The 20390-nt window shown below is 39.1% G+C and overlaps 1 protein-coding gene across 3 annotated transcripts in view; it reads left to right on the top strand.

Annotated features, from left to right (window-relative positions):
- The window catches only part of LOC121375426 (syntaxin-binding protein 4-like), a 44500-nt gene extending 25789 nt beyond the window's left edge, over positions 1–18711 (top strand). For 2 of the 3 annotated variants that reach the window (XM_041502873.1, XM_041502872.1), the window contains 5 exons: positions 1674–1802; positions 2619–2665; positions 3218–3348; positions 5155–5212; positions 13036–18711. In XM_041502873.1, coding sequence (XP_041358807.1) covers positions 1674–1802; positions 2619–2665; positions 3218–3348; positions 5155–5212; positions 13036–13156 — 486 coding nt within the window. In that variant the 3' untranslated portion in view covers positions 13157–18711. The remainder of the gene's footprint in view (positions 1–1673; positions 1803–2618; positions 2666–3217; positions 3349–5154; positions 5213–13035) is intronic. The other variant, XM_041502874.1, reaches the window with a different exon arrangement.
- The last annotated feature ends 1679 nt before the right edge of the window (positions 18712–20390 follow it).

Raw genomic sequence — 20390 nt, 5'->3', positions numbered from 1 at the left:
TTCTTCTTTTGAAGAGTATATATTCTAAATAATAAACGGTAATTAAAGTGCAATTTTATTTGTGAAAAAATGGGTTTAATAGCGAAAAACAACGCTGCAATGGTTAACAACTAGCCGTAACTAGGGTGTGTCCCTTTAAGTTGGCAATCAGTAATTTCTATCCTAACACCCCCTTCCCAAAACACACTGAAAAAATCCAGGGCTCGCGCTGTCGGTAACCAATTTGGCCATCGGCTAATTAAAAATTATTTTTACAAAAAAAAATGGCTAATAAAATTTGCAAGTTTCTATCTTCTGATGTGAACAAATGGTTACATAATCTATTCGACACCTCAAACATAATAATACCAAATATTCAATTAGCATAATAGCGATCTCGCGACCGGTAACGAGAAACGGTGTTATCCAGAATACAGCGTATGCCTTATGATGTTTGCTAATTTTAATAATCAAGGTTATTAATTTTAACGGCATGCATTCGACATGTATGACAGCAATGTGACGGTGATTCAATGTCTGGAAAATATGTAACTTGCTATTTTAATTTTGTAAAGTCTTTGAACCAAAGTAATAAAAACAAACCGACACTGCATATCAATTTGAATACACATGCCAGTTCAGGGCCGAAAGACATGTCGGCTATCCCAAGGGCTGAGTTCAGCCAGACCGAGCGAAAACAAAACGTTTGCTACACTGGTTTGTGCGCTTCATGTTAAACCAAATGGACACGACGGACACCAATCAAATAGTTCACGAACGTTAGGAAGAACGTTTGTTGGCTGAACTGAGGAAAGCTCTCGGCGTAATATACGTCACGCTTCAAAGTCAGCTGACACCGACGTGTCAAGAGACATCGTTGCGGACATGAACAATACGATTACACAAAAGTAAATCTTGATGTAAATGTGTAGAAAAACAATAGGTGTTTGCATCAATAACTGCAGTTTCGTTAATTCCTTTGTCTTTGTTAATTTTGTACCTATGGTCGAGAGCACGCAATGTGATTGCGATTGCGGGAAATACACTGAATTAGTTTACAATAATCATATTTGTTAGATAATGCTAGATATGTATTTGTTAAACTGTGAGGTGACATTTAATAAGTTAGTTAGATTTTAAAAAGACCGTAAAATTTTATTTTATTAACTTTTTTAATTTTATTTTTATTTTTTATAAATGGAATATACTGTGGAGTCAGCATTCTTAGCTTAGGTATTTTACAAGCAGAAATCACAACAATCATTTAACACGACGCTGAAATCAAGAGCAACAACATGGAGCAAATTATGAAATTGTTGGGGGTGGAGAATTGATAGGTTATTTAAAAAAAACAGTTTTAACCTCCCCCCCCCCCCCCCCCCAAAAAAAAAAAAACCTCCACAAAAACAACCCCAACATGATTTAATGGATTGAAGGCAAACACTTAACTATTTTCAACCCACTACCCCACTTCTTTTGGCTTGATTTTTGTGTTATAATGATGCTATATATGTAAGCGTCTTAAAAAAATCCTGGGGAAAGGCCTGTCATTCACTAAACTCAATTATACACTTGATCAATCAGTCAATCAGTTACACTTAATAATGCACTCGCTCAATCCATCCACATATCAATACATATTGAACATTAAATACTGTAATACTGACAACCCTAAGCCAGTGGTGTAATTTCAGGAGAGTGGTCACAATGGAAGCAGCACTGTTCAGAAACGACTGGCCGTTCTCGTGTGTCAGCTGAAGAAAGCAGAGAATGGAAGACGAACGTATGAAGTAGCTACCGAAAAACTTCTTGGCTATGTCGAGGTAATATCATGTTTTATTTATCTAGAACTAATATCATGTTTTATTTGTCTAGAGCTAGGTCATAAAAGAGTATTATTTTCACCGAGTTCAGACATAAAGAGAATGGTAATACTGTGTTATTCCACATTGCCAATTATTCTTGAACATTTTAGCAACTGACTGTAATATATTATTGTCTGGTTCTACATTTATTTACATTTGTAAGATATAGGTTGTTTTTTGTTGTTGTTGTGGGTTTTATTTAAGGGCTTCTTGGTTAATATACAACTTTTATGTTCAAAGCAATTTAGAAAAACTTTACAGAAAGTAATACTACAATAATATAACTTGTGTCACCTGTCGTATAAATATTAGCACTGCATGTGAAAACACACACATATATATACTGTTGTGTTACAATTGACAAGTAATGTACAAACTTAAAATTAGACATTTTAATTAAGGGTTCTAGTGTGTGTTTTTATTATTTTTCTGATTTGTAAATTTTGTAGCATAATTTATATTTATGACTGTATCTAACCTAAAGTAAGTGAAGGATCAGTAAAAAAAGAGATAAGAATCAGGCCGTAGCTATTTAGAGTCTTCTCCAGCTAAATGGACACTTTCATATTTACTGATGGGGGCTGCTGATCCCTCTGCCCTGATCCCTCACTATGGCATAGTTATTTAGTCCTTGAATTTGATACTGATGTTTACCAACTTAAAAATGTCAAAAGTAAACATAATTACTGTTAAAACATCCTGTTAATATTTATTCATGTAATGTCTTGTTTGCATACCTGAGTTTTCTTACTAAACATAATGCTTAATTTTCAGCAAGTCCACAACACACTGTCACCCCCGACAGACAATATACAAAGCAGGTGAGTTTTAGTTGCATGGAAAATATTTGTCCAAGCACTTTGGTTTGAGTAAATAATCCTATATCCATTACTTCTTGCCATTCTAAGACAATAGATTAATAAATGTTTAAATTATTCCAACCATAGCTCTATGATTTGTGTATCAAGGGTCTGTTGTATTTCCTATTATAACTTTTTGTCAGTTTATATGCAAGATTCCTGTTATTTAAAAAGTGTAGTTTATGTGGCAGCAGGATATTTGTTAAGAGAAATCCTCAAAATTTCCCCAGAATTCCAGATTTTAATACTGTATGAAAACTGTTCCTGACTCTATTCTTTGATTAAAATCTAACAGTAATCCCCTAATTTTCAAGACTGCTTTGAACTTTACCATAGTTTCGTGCTGTGGTGTCGTTAAACATTCATTCATTCATTGCTTTGAAGTTTTCCACAGTTAATACTTGTTTCCCAGTAGCTGATATATAAACAATTTGTTTTAGTGTTCACAGAGTACTGCCACTATTGCTATTTATGATAAATAGTAAGTTGTACTGTATCTAATATCTAACACAGGAATTCTGGAGAGGGTGATAAGAACAGAGGTGGAAGTCTGCAGAAGAAGAACAAGAAGTTGACAACGAAAGCGCTACTCAAGGAAGGTCAGGAGGTCGTCAAGGCCGTTAAGTCTCTCATAGAGACAGTCGGTGAGTTTTAGTCTTATAAAGAGGGGGGGGGGGGGGGGGAGAATGCCTTGCCGGAGGTGTGATTGGTTGTAGGATCAATCCTTCTTGGTGGACTCATAATGTATTTGCATGCAGGCCTATAGCCAGGATTTTGGGGGGGGGGGGGGGGGGTGTAGGCTTATGGTGAGGCACAAAGTGCCTCATACGAGGGTGGGAAGCACTGACAAATATTGAAAAACGAAGTCACTGGTAGGGGGTCAACTGAACCCCCCGACCCCCCGACCCCCATTGGCTACGAGTCTGGCATGTCCTATCTGATGGCTCATGACTGGTACTGTCCAGTCTGTTGGAAAGTGCATATAAAAATACCAAGCTACTGTCGATAGGAACAGACAGGAATAATAGCCTATGTCAGAATGGAGGTTTCCTCTTACTCTACACCATGTATCATAAGAATCTTATTTCAAATACTAAATAGCCAGCTTGAAATACACTCAGGTATTGCTAAGTGATGTTTTATAGTCTTGCGTTAACAATATCAATGGGTGAGATATTTGTAATATGTTTCTGTTGATCACATTAGCCATTCAGTTTTTGTGTTCCACTTCCCACAATATATATGTTTTTGTGTTGGCTCCACTTCCCACAATATATTTGTTTTTGTGTTGGCTCCACTTCCCACAATATATATGTTTTTGTGTTGGCTCCATTTCCCACAATATATATGTTTTTGTGTTGGCTCCACTTCCCACAATATATATGTTTTTGTGTTGGCTCCACTTCCCACAATATATATGGTTTTTGTGTTGGCTCCATTTCCCACATATATATATGTTTTTGTGTTGGCTCCATTTCCCACAATATATATGTTTTTGTGTTGGCTCCACTTCCCACAATATATATGTTTTTGTGTTGGCTCCACTTCCCACAATATATATGTTTTTGTGTTGGCTTTTTGTGTTGGCTCCCTTCACCCACATATATATTGTTTTGTGTTGGCTCCACTTCCCACAATATATATGTTTTTGTGTTGGCTCCACTTCCCACAATATATATGTTTTTGTGTTGGCTCCACTTCCCACAATATATATGTTTTTGTGTTGGCTCCACTTCCCACAATATATATGGTTTTGTGTTGGCTCCACTTCCCACAATATATATGTTTTTGTGTTGGCTCCACTTCCCACAATATATATGGTTTTGTGTTGGCTCCACTTCCCACAATATATATGTTTTTGTGTTGGCTCCACTTCCCACAATATATATGTTTTTGTGTTGGCTCCACTTCCCACAATATATATGTTTTTGACAATTAAACTTAGTTTATTGTGGTATCTATAAATGTTTGTATCAATACATGTTTAAATAAAACATTTTTTTTTTTAAATTTAAATTAAATTTGTGGTTATTTTTATATTGTTTTTTTAAAGCACTAGATAAACGCTGAATCAATTTATGGTGAGCAAGACATTTAATTTTGCAGAATTCTTGTTCTGTTAATGCTATTGAAAGGTTTACAAGTTATTTGATAACTGAACTGGCAAGAAAGAGCACCTAATGTTAACAACCAGCCATACAAACTTTATAAACTACTTAGATATTAAATAATGACTGACACATCAAGTTGTGCAGTATAAATACATAACTACATACACTTTATAATTTTTAAGACCACTTGTGTAGACAGGTCATATGTTGGTAGTCACGACTATAGACAGGTTTCACTATTGTAATTATGTTCCTGATAATTATGAGTGACTGATTAATTTTAACATCAGGCAGGTGACATTATTTTCTTATTAAAATTTTCTCTCCTCTTTTTTTCAGCTTTGCCATTTGGTTGGGAAGAAGCATACACTTCTGATGGCACAAAGTATTATATTAAGTAAGTACAAAATATATTAGGTACAAAATGTTTTCATGAAGTGCAAATTATGTTAAAAAATTATAAATAACATTAAACATAACTAAGAGAATAGTAAAACGAGAATCAAAGGGGAGGGATTTAGCTCAGTTGATAGAGAGCATGCCAGGGGCCTAATTCACAAAGGTTTCTTAATTAGGCTCTGCTAGACAACAAAGCATCCTCTTTGCAAGTCTTTTGGCATTGCACTGCGAGACCGCAAAGTTGCGAGAGTTTAGTGAATTAGGCTCCTGAGCTACTTAGTCCATAGGATTGAACCTTCTCAGCACACTATATGTAGTCTTGGGCGGGATATAGCTCAGTGGTACATCACTCGCCTGATGCGCGATCGATCTAGGATCGATTCCAGTCAGTGGGTCCATTGGGCTATTTCTCGTTCCAGCCAGTGCTCCACAGCTGGTTTAACAAAGACTGTGGTATGTACTATCCTGTCGGTGGGATGGTGCATATAAAAGATTCCTTGCTGCTAATCGAAAAGAGTACCCCATGAAGTGGCGACAGTGGGTTTCCTCTCTCATATCTGTGGTCCTCAACCATATGTCTGACGCCATATAACCGTAAATAAAATGTGTTGAATGGGTCGTTAAATAAAACATTTCCTTCCTATATGTAGTGTTTTTCAGCTGGATAAAAAAGGTCCATTATGAGTATAAATTATTATCAAGTAGGTACATTTATTAAAAAGGTCCATTATGAGTAGAAATTATTGTCAAATAGGTACATTTATTAAAAAGGTCCATTATGAGTAGAAATTATTATCAAGTAGGTACATTTATAAAAAAGGTCCATTATGAGTAGAAATTATTGTCAAGTAGGTACATTTATTAAAAAGGTCCATTATGAGTATAAATTATTATCAAGTAGGTACATTTATTAAAAAGGTCCATTATGAGTATAAATTATTATCAAGTAGGTACATTTATTAAAAATGTCCATTATGAGTAGAAATTATTGTCAAGTAGGTACATTTATTAAAAAGGTCCATTATGAGTAGAAATTATTGTCAAGTAGGTACATTTATAAAAAAGATCCATTATGAGTAGAAATTATTGTCAAGTAGGTACATTTATAAAAAAGATCCATTATGAGTAGAAATTATTGTCAAGTAGGTACATTTATTAAAAAGGTCCATTATGAGTAGAAATTATTGTCAAGTAGGTACATTTATAAAAAAGATCCATTATGAGTAGAAATTATTTCTTTTCACATTACCTGTCCTCAAACAAGGGCACCTCCCCCCCACGCAAGTGGTCTGGTCCGAACATCCCAACAGCCAATGGGATGGCCTAAATTCTTCTACTGCATACTGCTCTCTAGTTCACTGTAACTTCCTTCTTTTTCTCTTCGCTAAAGGGTCTGGACGTCCTTTTGCTTGGCTCTGTTTTGGAGTCAACTTTTTATAAGACCTTTGGTTTTGTATTTGTGTTTGGGTGAAATGTTTTTCACCTTCGTTTTCATTAGCTTTCGTATGTTTTTTTCGCGTATTTCGCTTGACTTTCCAAGCGTTTAATTACATGAAATGTTGTTTATATTGCCGGTTGTCGTGTTGGACGCCATTTGCTAAATGGCGTCTTTGTTGACCGGCTTTGTGTTGGGTGAAATGTTTTTCATCTTAAATTTCGTTAGCTTTCGTATGTCTTTCGCATATTTCGCTTGACTTGCCAAGCATTAATTACATGAAATATTGTTTATATCACCGGTTGTCATGTCGGACGCCATTTGCAAAATGGCGTCTTTATTTACCGGTTTTGTGTTTGTGTTATGGTTGGTTTTTCTTTCTTTTCACAAATTAAAAAATTACTATTATCATGTCTGATAATGTTCAGCGACTAGTTCGAGCGTGTTTACGCTGCAAGAAGTTTACTGCCGGCGGCGACCCTCACGACTTATGTCCAGGTTGTCGTGTTCCGTGTGGCCTCATTTCAAAATGCGACCTTTGTTCGGGCTTGTCTGATGTCGAGTTTGCGGCTTACCTGAAGGTGGTGTCAGCGAAGACCAAGAAGGTGGAATCTTCGCCTTCGATTGCTGACTCCGTGGCGTAAGTGTTACGTTCAATTCTACCGACCATGCTGAAAGAAACAATGGCGTCAATGGCGACCTTACCCAAACCGGCGGTTTTCGGGGTCAGGTCCGGTTCCAGTCCCCCCTTCGGGGGGTGCGGCTTCTTCAGCTCTATGCAGCCCTCTAAGAAGCCGGCTCATGCAGATAGACGTTCCACGGACTCCAAGGCTCACCGATCTTCGGCAGGGAAGTCATCTTCAGCGCATCGGAGCCGGGACCGTAGCCGTTCCCCATGACCTGTACGGCTCTCTACGGGTTCGACAGATCGTCAGCGCCGACCTTCAGTTGATGTGGCTTCCAAGGCCTCCGAGGGATCTAGACGGGACTGTCCACGGTCCGGTTTAACCAGCGGCTTCCATTACGGTAGATCGATTGGCCTGTGCTCGAGTTCTACGAGACTTTGGTGATGAAGCACCTGTTGCATCTGTCATTGAAGAGCCCGACTCTACGGACCACATGACTATGACAGATTGCTTGGCGGCCATCTACGACATGTTGCCGTCCTTGCCACATCCACCGACGCCGTCCAAGAAGGGACCAACACCGATGATAGCGACTTATGTCCCACGGTCCGGTTCTCCGGTATCTCCATCAGGCCATGACCAGACCGACTGGCCTGTTCACGGGTGCTACGTGACTTTTCTGATGATGTATCGGTTCTTGCAGTGCTGGAAGATCTGGATGCGGCGGACCACCTGTCACTGAGGGACTGTCTGGCTGTCTTATCTGATATGCTACTGCCGCTGGCCCATCCACCGGTTTCAGCCAAGCAGGGTCCGGTTTCGATGAACGCCACGGAGGTTCCACCGGCAGATGTCAGATGGCTACCAGTAACCGGCCCGTGCGGATCGTTTGTTCCAGCAAGCAGACGGAGCCCTGTAACGAACTGGAAGATTGCGTCATCGGCTCAACTTTCGGTACCGTCGTCCCGTGATCGATCAAAGTGGTACAGCATCCAGGGTTCCACCGGCTCCTGCCGGTCCGTGTACATCGTACCGTCCACACCAGTCGGCAGCTGATCCGGCGTTCAGGGTTTACACCGGCTCCTGACAGGACCGTCCACAGTCCGTGTTTCCTATTGCAGCCAGTACATTGGATCGAATTGCCTGTGCCAGGTTACTGAGCGATTTTCCAGATGATGCGTCGGCACCTTCCGTTATAGAAGATCCGGACGCAGTGACCCACATGGCTGTGACGGATTGTCTTGCTGCGGTGTATGATATGCTTTCGTCACTGCACAGTCCACTGGCACCATTCTAGGTTTCCATTGAGGACTGATCAGATGTCGAGGTTTACGTGAGTCGACTTCGTTTGTGCCATTCCCCATTCATCACAACGAACGTATCCCGTCTTCAACCTATCCTTCAATGGTGTGGCGTCGGCCTTGGATGACGCTGTTTCCGGCGGGACCAGACGTCTTCCTAGAACTTACAGATTGGCACGTCCTGTCGATGGCTTCAGTTCAGCGTAGATGTTTGTACATGCTGTCCTATTTGATGTTTTCCTGGCGACCATAACTCCTCATGTGCAGGATGCCAGAGGATATGCCTTGTTCCAGTCGTCGACTTTGATGTTGGTCTACCTTATATCTTCCGTGATGTCGATGTGCACTACGATTGCACACTATCGTCAACCGACTTGCCTGAAGCGATCCATTCTTGACTTTCATCACAAGCCGGTAATCTTGGCAGACCTGTGGTCTACATACGGCTGTTTGCCGTGAAGGGGTTCCGGGTTGGTGACGAAGACAGTCTACTGGTCCGGTCACTTGTGTTGAGATCCCGTGCACCGATATTCTCTTGTTCGAGGAAGGTTCAGCGACATTCGGCAGATCGTTCTCTATATCCGGTGGCGATGCAAGACAGTCACTACTTCCGCTGGTTCTGGAAGTCATCCAGTTGCCATCATGTCACCGTTTTCCTATGGTTCATTGCGGTTTATCAACTCACTGACGTTCACTGTTGTTACCGCCAGAGTTCGTGACCAATGCTGTCTAGATTGTCTCTGCTGCTGTTTCGCACCGGGTGGTGTGACGGCCGTGGATTTTAGCCGGTTGCTGTTTTGTGTTGCTTCACTACCACGTATATCGGGCATATAGCGTAGTGAGTTGCTACACTGTCTTGGCTCTTGCCTGTATCACGGGGTCGCTGTTTCCGATGTCTTGATTCCTGAATCACTCTATTACTGTTTCATGAAGTATCATTGCAAGAGTAATTTTGACGTCGGCGCAACATTTGACGCTTAGAGGTTGCGGTATCCAGTTTGTTTCTGAATCCATGCATTCAGTACAATAACGCAGATTTGCTGATCCAGTTACCAGTCGCCCTGCAGTCCAGTCCCTGTTGGTGGCTGTGGTTTCCAGATGAAGCCGATCTACACATCAACCTGTTGGAGATGTTGGGAGGTTACAACGTCATCCTTCATTGGCGAGAGATGCTGTCAGGCGCCTCTCTCATGGTAGCCACAGACAGTATCACTGCAGCGGCTTACATCAATCGCCAGGGCGGAACACACTCCAGCAGTCTGCTGCAGTTGACTTATCGTCTCTACAAGCTGGTTGACGAGATTCCGCTGTAACTTCAGTCTCGCCATATTCCAGGGGTTTCCAATGTGCTAGCCGACATGCTGTCTCGCCCGTCGTCTCCACAGCCGACAGAATAGATGCTCCATCCCAAAGCATTTCGATGGGTGTGCGTCAGATTTTGGACACCAAATATCGATCTCTTCGCCACACGATTCAACCATCAGCTGAGGGTTTACGTGTCTCCGGTGCCAGATCCCGAAGCTCTGGATCTCGACGCCTTGGCCATCAGCTGAGAACAGATGGACGCGTACGCTTTTCCTCCACCAATCCTCCTTCCAAGGGTGCTTCAGAGGTTTCAGCTGTACCATTGTCGCCTGTTGCTCATTGCTCCGATGTGGCCATCCAGGATGTGGTATCCAGATCTAATACATCTTGCTGATCCACATCCTTTACCACTGCCAGACTGGGATCATCTGTTGTTGCATCCCACGTCAAGACTATACCATCCTCGTCCGCAGTTGTTCCAACTGCACGCGTGGACTTTATCTCCAAGAGTTTGAGGAAGAAAGGCTTTTCTTCGCAGTCCACAGTGGCCATTTTGAAAGCACACAGATCATCTACTACTGCGGCTTACAACGTCAGATGGCTTTGCTTTCACCGATGGTGTCCGGGAAAAAACCCAGAAAAGAAAACAAACCTCAGACGATCCAGATACCTCGTCTCACTGGGGTTTTTGCTGTATCTGTGGACCGCTTTACGATTGAAGGGGTCTACCATCGCTGGGTACGTTTCGGTCATCGCTACTGTTCATGGTGTCGCTACTGGAATGAAGTTATCGGGTATTCCTGAGATCCATAAGATTATGAGCACCTTATGAGCCGATCGAATCCTCTTCCCTGCAAGACTTGACGCGGAAGACGGTGTTTTTACTCGGGTTTGCCACGGCTGCCCGTGTCTCAGAACTCCATCCTTTTGATGTGGACTTGGTACGTTTTCACCGAGATCGTCGTGCGGTCAACTTGGGGTTACTCATGAACTTTATTGCAAAGAATCAGTTACCAGACCAAGCGCCTCGTTCGTATGTTGTGCAGGCCCTCTCCTCTATCGTTGGTCCAGCGGACGTTGAGGACATGGCGTTGTGCCCTGTCAGAGCCCTGCACCAGTACATTGAGAGGACCAGATCTTTTCGACAACATCGCAAGAGACTTTTCCTCTCCTGTAACCAGAGTCGGTTGAGGGATATTACCAAGAACACGGTGGCCACCTGGATCCGGTCTTCTATCCTGACCGCTTATCAGAAGGAGGGTTTACCTGCTCCATCTGCTACTAATCCGCATGAACTATGTGCCTTGGCTGCCACGATGTCCCTGCACTGCAACACATCCATTCAGCACATTATCACTGGTTGTTTCTGGGCTATGGACTCCATCTTCGCCAACTATTATCTGAGGGATATCTCCACAGAAGACGTTGAGGGGTTCCATCATCTGGGTCCGGTTGTTGCTGCACAGACTCTGTTGAATACAAGCCGTCCTCGTCGCCGTTGATGTCTGTCTGATTCTGGGCTGCATACCTAGATGTCCATCGAATCGACAGGAGAGGATTGCTTAGACTTTTGCTCTTTTGCACAGTTCACGCACTGGTGCCGGAACTTTTGTCTCGATAACCTTTACCCTGCACTGCATGTGGTTATTTGTTGTCGTTATTGAACTAACAGTTCTTTGGTGTACTAGACAGAAAACACTCGGGGGTCTTGTTCTGTTCAATGTTCTGACGGATGCACCTCATTAGGTTGTCGCTTGTTATTAAAAAAAATAACACTTCAATACGTGAGGGATTACCTAACACCTGCATCCCTGGTGGCTACGTCTTCCCACCCTGTCAGAACCAGCATGTGATGTGGCTTCCGCCTCCTGGTCCATTTGTTCTGGGAGCCGTACCTGCCACTGCTGACGGATGCCACCATTCTGGTTGTTGTTACTAACATCACCTGCATTGGTCTGTGACAGGCATCCCTAGGAGGAGGGCTTACCAGGCGTGGCCTCATTCTTCCACTAGTCAGCCTCTTTCCGGTTTGGGGAGTTATCACAAGCATCTACGGATCTCGGCACCCACCACCATCTGTTGAATGCTGCCCTTGTTTGAGGACAGGTAATGTGAAAAGAAATTGAGAAAACTTGGAGTGTTTTCTCTTTTATTGATACATTACCTGTCCTCAAGATTTCATCCCGCCCGGGCCTCCCCGCTTCCTGTTCTCCGTGCGATGCACTCAGGGAAAAAGAAGGAAGTTACAGTCATGTGACCGGAACTAGAGAGCAGTATGCAGTAGAAGAATTTAGACCATCCCAATGGCTGTTGGGATGTTCGGACCAGACCACATGCATGGGGGGGGGGGGGGGGAGGTGCCCTTGTTTGAGGACAGGTAATGTATCTATAAAAGAGAAAACACTCCAAGTTTTCTCCATTGTCAAGTAGGTACATTTATAAAAAGGTCCATTATGAGTATATATTATTGTCAAGTAGGTACATTTATAAAAAAAGGTCCATTATGAGTATAAATTATTGTCAAGCAGGTACATTTATTAAAAAGGTCCATTATGAGTAGAAATTATTGTCAAGTAGGTACATTTATTACAAAGTACAAAGTCATTCGTTGAATAAGGACAGAATATACATGTAGTTAAATAGAGCTGTTACTTAAGCACACACTCATTCAGTAGGTTTTACACTTTTTGGCATCCTAGGCAGTACTGTATATCTGAATTAGGGCCATTCAACAATTACAGTACATTCTAGGAGGCAGCCAGTCATGACCAATTTGTTGTATGACAGATGATGTCTAGATTAAGTTAATATTTATTACCAAAGAAACAAAACAAAATTACAAACAGGAGAGTATAATGTTAGGCAGTAAAAGGGGAGTAGGTGATGTATTTTACATAATTTTAGAGGGGACAGTTGTCTTAGCATTACAAAATTTAATTTTGAGGATGAGAATAAAAACAAATGACAGATTTTGTGTTATGTAATTGTTGAATGTGTAAAACACTAAAAATCTTTCCATGCATAATTACTGTTGTTCTTTACAAAGAATAAATGATGACATCAGGCTCAAATTGGCATTTATGTCACTAGCCTGATCGGTCACACCTAGCTGTCCTTGTATAAATGTATTGATATTTGGTGATGTTTGTTACAGTCACACTAACCAGACGACGACATGGACTCACCCAGTGTCGGGGGTGCAGCACCAGTCCAGTGATCCTGCTGATAGGAAGCCTCAGACTGAACCACATCACAAGAACATGCCACGGAGCTAGCAGACATACAAAAAACAACAACCTAGTCCATGTAACTAACAAAGTGTGAAAACTCCAGTTCACATAACAAACAAAAAATAAACATCCTTAACAAAAAACTCTTTAAGTAAATAGCAGATGTTTTAAATAACTAGCTGATGTAACAAACCAAAAACACATCTCAGGAATGAAAATGGTAATAATCTAGCAGATGTTGAAATGCATTGTTTGTCCATCGTAATAATGTAAATGCCCATAAGAGCTAGCAGATGTTACAACAGACTCATTCATTGGTGATGTTAGAAGCTCGGACTGGGTGGCCATGTGTAATAATAAGTGGATTTTACATGGAATCAAAGAATACCCTGTACACACTATGGACATGTGAACACATGTAGGTAGTAGATGCTAAAATATTGTGGTTAGTAGCAGATACCAAAGTACATTATGTTTAGCTTATCAAAACAAGTACTGTATATCGCTGTGTGTTAGCCAAATTTTTAAGCCTATGAAAACAACCAAGAGAAGAGGGGTTGGCCAATACAAGGAAAGGAGTCCGCAAAAAATGTCTTAAGAAAATATTGTTGTGTACGGAAATATACTAATGAAAACTTGTATGTCAATGTAGGCTTCAAAAGCTTACTGCTGCATTATGTAACCAGTATTTGTAACAACCTCTAGGAAGTCCCATACCAGTGTCCATTTGATTGTTTCATATACACAATAAAAGATATTTTATTTGAGAAATTAAATCAAATTTATTTTATTTTTATTCTGTCGACAATTTCAGGTAAAAGTGACCGACAAGTAGTGCCTGTATTTGGTGCCAAATTTATCACGTGATCGGAATGGTCAATAAGTCTTTTTAAAACCACTGATATTTTGTCCCCAACTGCAGATTTAATTGGTCTGAACTGATGATTTTTACTTACTGTCATTGTTGAGTCTTCAATTCCTAATAAATTATTAGAAACTACGTTTTATTAGATATATAACAACTTATCAAAAGAACGGAAGAGGTAGTGTTCATCATTGCAATTATCTGTCATGGGTGTTAAATAATATTTACACTGCCGTATAAAAGTGAAACTACATTTTTCAGCTAGCGATGTCCATGCAATCGATTCAATCGAGAAATAAAAGAACAGAACAAAGTTATCCCACATTAGGGGATTTTTTTTAGAAACCTTTATTCTTTTTTAGCCTCTCTTAAAATCTTTATAAAAGTAGTTTTTGTACATTGTACTTTGATTTGTTCCCAAAACAAATTCCCGCGATTGACTGTTGCACAAGACCAACATTATCTCCTTTGGATATATCTATATTTTTGCCCGTTTCAACTACGTAAAAGTTGAGTCGGCTTATACATCATACCAACCTTTTTGTACAAGATATTGAGGGGCAAACTAAGGGGTTGGCTTATCTATCCACAGACTCGGCTAATACACAGCGATATATGGTAGATGTAGAAATAGCAGAAAGTGGTAGATACAAAAATATTAGAAGGTAGCAGACGTTAGTATATATAAAAGTAGGAAGTAGAAAACTACAAATGTGTGGAGTAAAATACAGTCAGACTTCGTTAAACGACTGTCGTTACTACAACATTTACACCATCCGACTACAAATTGTCTGGAATAAATATACATCAGTGTTATTCTGTTCATTACACCGGAATTCATACCTTCCGACACCATCAGAGCAAATTAAGAACAAACGTGCATCCGACGTCTGAAAACACCTCTTTACAATAACATTACATAATCACAGATACCTTCCACATTGGCAGTACACACACAACCTCTTAGAATCCTTGTTCTCGTATATTTAATATTTGTTGTTTTTAATAATAACTGAAATGCATTAATTATTTAAATGCTATTCAGTCATCGGTTAATATTAATTAGTATTTTTTGTTACGTCATTTTGGCAGAGGAGATAACTCTTGACAATTCAATATAATGGCAATTTCGATATAACGACAAAGTGACCCAGGGACGAACATGGTCGTTGTAGCGAGGTCTGGCGGTATATGTAAGATGGAGCTGAAAAAACTAAATATGTAAAACTTATCCAAAGACAAAGAGGTAGCAGACAAAATGTAGGAGTCTCGTATAGGTTGACAAAACATGAAGGAGGTAGCATACAAAATGTAGGAGTCTCGTATAGGTTGACAAAACGAAGGAGGTAGCAGACAAAATGTAGGAGACATGTATAGGAGGTCGATAAAAGATAGGAGACGAGACATGAAGAAGGTACAAATATCACAAAACATTCAAGTAGAAGGTAGACATTAAAACAAATTACTACTACTGTTAATCAACTGAACTCGAGTAGAAGGCAGACATTAAAAAAGCAATCATATAGCAGATAGTCTGCATCACAAAACAAGTAGAAGATGGTGAAACAGAGATGTTTATTACTACTGTTACATCAATTCAGTTGATTCAACTGCTCAGATGTGATCTTGTGGAAACATTATCTGAACTCCAAACCAGTAAAGACAAAGTATACCAAGCACAATATTTTGTTTATATCTGATTGAAAATGTTAAAACAGACTTTTTTTATATATGCAAAAATTGTAATGAGTTAACAATGCAATTTAAGTATTGACTTACTTATTTGATTTTCGTCTTATTGAAATAGCATACAGCATTATAACAGGAGAGCATTATAACAGATGTTGTGAATATTTAAGTTGTATGCTCTTTAACTATTTAATGTTCACTTTTCTAAAATAAGTTTGTTGTTAATTAATGCAAACTGAAAACAACATATCATTGAAACCTACTGGCATGTTTTAGATATTATAGACTGAGAAAGGTGAAACAAAACATATTTTATTGTTAAGCCAGGAAAACTTTGGATTCCTTGTTGACTTGGTACATACTTGAAACTATTTCACATGCTTTGTGATGGGAGATTTTCAGTGGTGAGAACAAAGATACACTACCTGAAACATTGGTGCATTTTATTCCTCTCCATTCTATGCTTATGCAGTGCTCAAAATAGGAAGTAAGATACGGCCTTTTGTTCTTTTGTTTATAAATAACAGGCCAAAAGAAATATGGCCTGCTGGAAATAAGATGGCACATGGCGAGTGGAGGGTCTAGGACAATGTTATGTGTGGAAAATTAGTATAAACTGTATTTCTGAGCTGTACTTCGGAGCATTATAATGGAAATAAGCCACTCATGGTGAGTGGAGGGTCTAGGACAATGTTATGTGTGGAAAATTAGTATAAACTGTATTTCTGAGCTGTACTTCGGAGCATTATAATGGAAATAAGCCACTCATGGTGAGTGGAGGGTCTAGGACAATGTTATGTGTGGAAAATTAGTATAAAATGTATTTCTGAGCTGTACTTCGGAGCATTATAATGGAAATAAACCACTCATGGTGAGTGGAGGGTCTAGGACAATGTTATGTGTGGAAAATTAGTATAAACTGTATTTCTGAGCTGTACTTCGGAGCATTATAATGGAAATAAGCCACTCATGGTGAGTGGAGGGTCTAGGACAATGTTATGTGTGGAAAATTAGTATAAAATGTATTTCTGAGCTGTACTTCGGAGCATTATAATGGAAATAAACCACTCATGGTGAGTGGAGGGTCTAGGACAATGTTATGTGTGGAAAATTAGTATAAAATGTATTTCTGAGCTGTACTTCGGAGCATTATAAAATTAACATATAACAGAATCACAAACTCAGCCTCAGTTAAATACAAGATGAGATAATCATACATACATCTGTCTCCTAAAAATGACCTGCAATTTTGTTTCGTAATTTTATCAGGTGAATTTTTATTTCACCTGCTCTGTCTAAAAATGGACTGCTTTTCGCTTTTCTCAGGCCACTATTTCAAACCCTGTTATGAGTGGTTGGAATGAATATTTTACATGTTTACCAAAGGTGTAGCACCCATTACTCACAATACGCATGTGCATAATGCCAAAAAATCGAGGAATAGGTTGGGCTGTCTGTAATTGTTCTATAAAATATCCTCTTCCCTTTTTCAGTAATTAAGTTTCCCCAATAAAGCGGCCTGCGTAATGCTAAAAGTTTTTTGGCTACACCCATGTTTCCAATCCCTATCTGGTCAGACACTTCTAAAACAATTTTCACTATACACTCTTTCAAAACAGCAATACTGCCATCTGTTGATATTAATGTCTTGCATAATAATATAATTGTCATAATGTATATTTAAAAATCTGTGTTCTAGTACACAAGTATTCTGAAATGTTTTATTGAGTTGAATAACTGGGATTTGTTTGCTGAAATTGTGTGAGTATGTTGATTTAAACATATTGTAGTATACACGTTGAGCATAAGTGTGGCATTATTGTTAAACTACGCAATAAAAATCTATGATTTTGAAATTTTGAATAGATGGAGTTCTGCAAGTTTGCTTTAATTGTGCTGAATGCTGTGATTTTGACTCATGATGCAGTTAACTTTCTGTGCATAATGATAATTATTTGTCAATGCATTCTGGTGAAAAAGATCTGTATTTACACCTATTAGATATTTGTGGAGAGACATGTTTGCCTATTATTATTATTATATGATTTGAGTCATAGTTTTATATTTCTCGTCAGGCATTCGCCATGATTGACTTTCTGTTACATGTAATGTTGTTCTTTGTGGAACGAATCTGTATGATTTTAATGTTGTTATATTCAAGATTTTGTTTGGAATGTTTTAGGAGGTTTATGTTATGCAGGTACTCTTTGTTTTACATTTGTTCAGTATTGTATATCTGAATGGTGTTACTATTGTAGATCATATGTGACCGTGTTTACGAAGAAAAGTACAGATGTGACATGATGTCATTCATAGCAAACATTGTTCAAAATAACATCATGTGTACTTTCAGTGTGGCACATGTCGGGCATCTATCTGTTGCCAATTTTATCAACATGTAATTGTTTAATGTTATAACTGTGACATCATGGCAAGACCAAGGTCATTGGGAACTTTGTCTAAAGCTTCTCCAACTGCTGTCTGGCAGTGACATGGATTGAGGTACGTTTTTACTATTCACATGGTTTGAAATACTACCGTCTCAACCAGTCAACATCACTATGGGCCGGGAGATTATTTTACCTGACATACCGTCAAACTAGCAACTATTTGTCATTGATATTCACACATTAGTGTGAGTTGATCATGTTTGGTCCATTAGCAGAATGTATCACTTGCTGGACCTAATATCTGGAAGGAATTTCAGCCAATTTCAACACCTGATTCAGTACAAATAAAAGGTAAGCCATCATGATTTTGTCTCTCTAGTTTGTAGATGCGGTCACACATACATGTGTGTATATGTGTATTCAGGGGCCTAATTCACAAAGCTCTCTTCGGCTCAATTAGACAACAAAGCATCCTCTTTGCAAGTCTTTTAGCATTGTACTGTGATATCGCAAAGTTGTGAGAGTTTCGTGAATTAGGTCCCAGATATTCAGCCAGTATTATATACAGTGTAATACTGTTGTGAATCATATAATCGTGTGTATATGTGTATTTATTTATGTGTACAATATTCATTTTTATCTATCCCTACTGATAGGTAGCATAAATATATTATTTGAAAACCTATTTTGCTTAACTACATGTATATATATATATATATATATATACATACATACATACATACATACATACATACATACATACATACATACATACATACATACATACATACATACATACATACATACATATGTATGTATGTATATAAATGTTTTATTTTCTTCTTTTACTCGATTCTACTATAGAGCTGTTTATATAATTACTTGTACATATGGTCAGATTATTTTAAATCTGTGAAGAACACAAATAGGATTTTAAAATGAGTTTTTTTAAATTGGTTTTTCAACACTAAAAGTGTTGTTTACCTAAAAGCTGACAGTTTACTTCAAATTCATTTCGAAAGTGGTCAGTCCTATAGAACTAGATAATTTATAAAACTTTAATCTACTGATATATGATTAAAATAGATATTTCAAAAGAAGATTTAGTGTGCTTACCAGTTGATCTTTTGTATTTAATAAAAAAAAATCTCTCTCTCTCTCTCTCTCTCTCTCTCTCTCTCTCTCTCTCTCTCTCTCTCTCTCTCTCTCTAACACAGACACACACACACTCACACACACACACACACTCACAATGATCATCACTGAGATTAGTTTATTTGCTTAATGATATTTCAAAAGTTTTTTTACGCACAGCAGAGATAGAAACTTATCTATTACCAAACATTTCAGTCAGTTTATTTCTCCTTCAATTATAGTTTAAAAGGAACCACCTCTGGAGGAAAATTAAGCATAGGCTTTGGACAGTGAAAGCAATTGGGGTGGGGGCAGTTATATACCAATTCACCTTTCAACTGGTGGGCCAATGCATCATCTTCAGTGTTGGTGAGGCCAGTGCCCCCTTCCCTCACCCCCACCTCAGTTCCATCGTCTGTGATATATGCTTGTTATATTTCTGCTTTTGTAATGTTTTACCGGCCTCGGTGGCGTCGTGGTAGGCCATCGGTCTACAGGCCGGTAGGTACTGGGTTCGGATCCCAGTCGAGGCATGGGATTTTTAATCCAGATACCAACTCCAAACCCTGAGCGAGTGCTCCGCAAGGCTCAATGGGTAGGTTTAAACCACTTGCACCGACCAGTGATCCATAACTGGTTAAAAAAAGGCCATGGTTTGTGCTATCCTGTCTGTGGGAAGTGCAAATAAAAGATCCCTTGCTGCTAATCGGAAGAGTAGCCCATGTAGTGGCGACAGCGGGTTTCCTCTCAACATCTGTATGGTCCTTAACCATATGTCTGACGCCGTATAACCGTAAATAAAATGTGTTGAGTGCGTCGTTAAATAAAACATTTCTTTCTTTCTTTCTTGTAATGTTTTATTGTAAGGCATTATTTAGTCTTTAATGAGAACAAAACTGGTCATGTTTACATATAAGTACTGAACTAGGTTTGAATTTTAAATGAACAATGCATTGAATATATGTTGATCTCCCCATATTTGTAATCTTTGATGCAGTTTTTAAAAGTCTATGCGATATACATGTGTATATAAATGATACATTGTTCCAGAAATGATCACGTTTTAGTTAGAGGATGTGTTAAATACCATAAATAACATTTGAGTAAACCTAAAAACAATAAACTTATAATGCATGTGCCATCATTCTTCTCTGTGTTGCGGTCTGGAATGACCGTTTTGTTACCAGTACTTTTCTTTATC

This window comes from Gigantopelta aegis, chromosome 6 (assembly GCF_016097555.1).
Source record: "Gigantopelta aegis isolate Gae_Host chromosome 6, Gae_host_genome, whole genome shotgun sequence".
Taxonomy (NCBI): domain Eukaryota; kingdom Metazoa; phylum Mollusca; class Gastropoda; order Neomphalida; family Peltospiridae; genus Gigantopelta; species Gigantopelta aegis.
The sequence above is the reverse complement of the archived record's forward strand: the minus strand, read 5'-3'. Positions and strand labels throughout refer to the sequence as shown.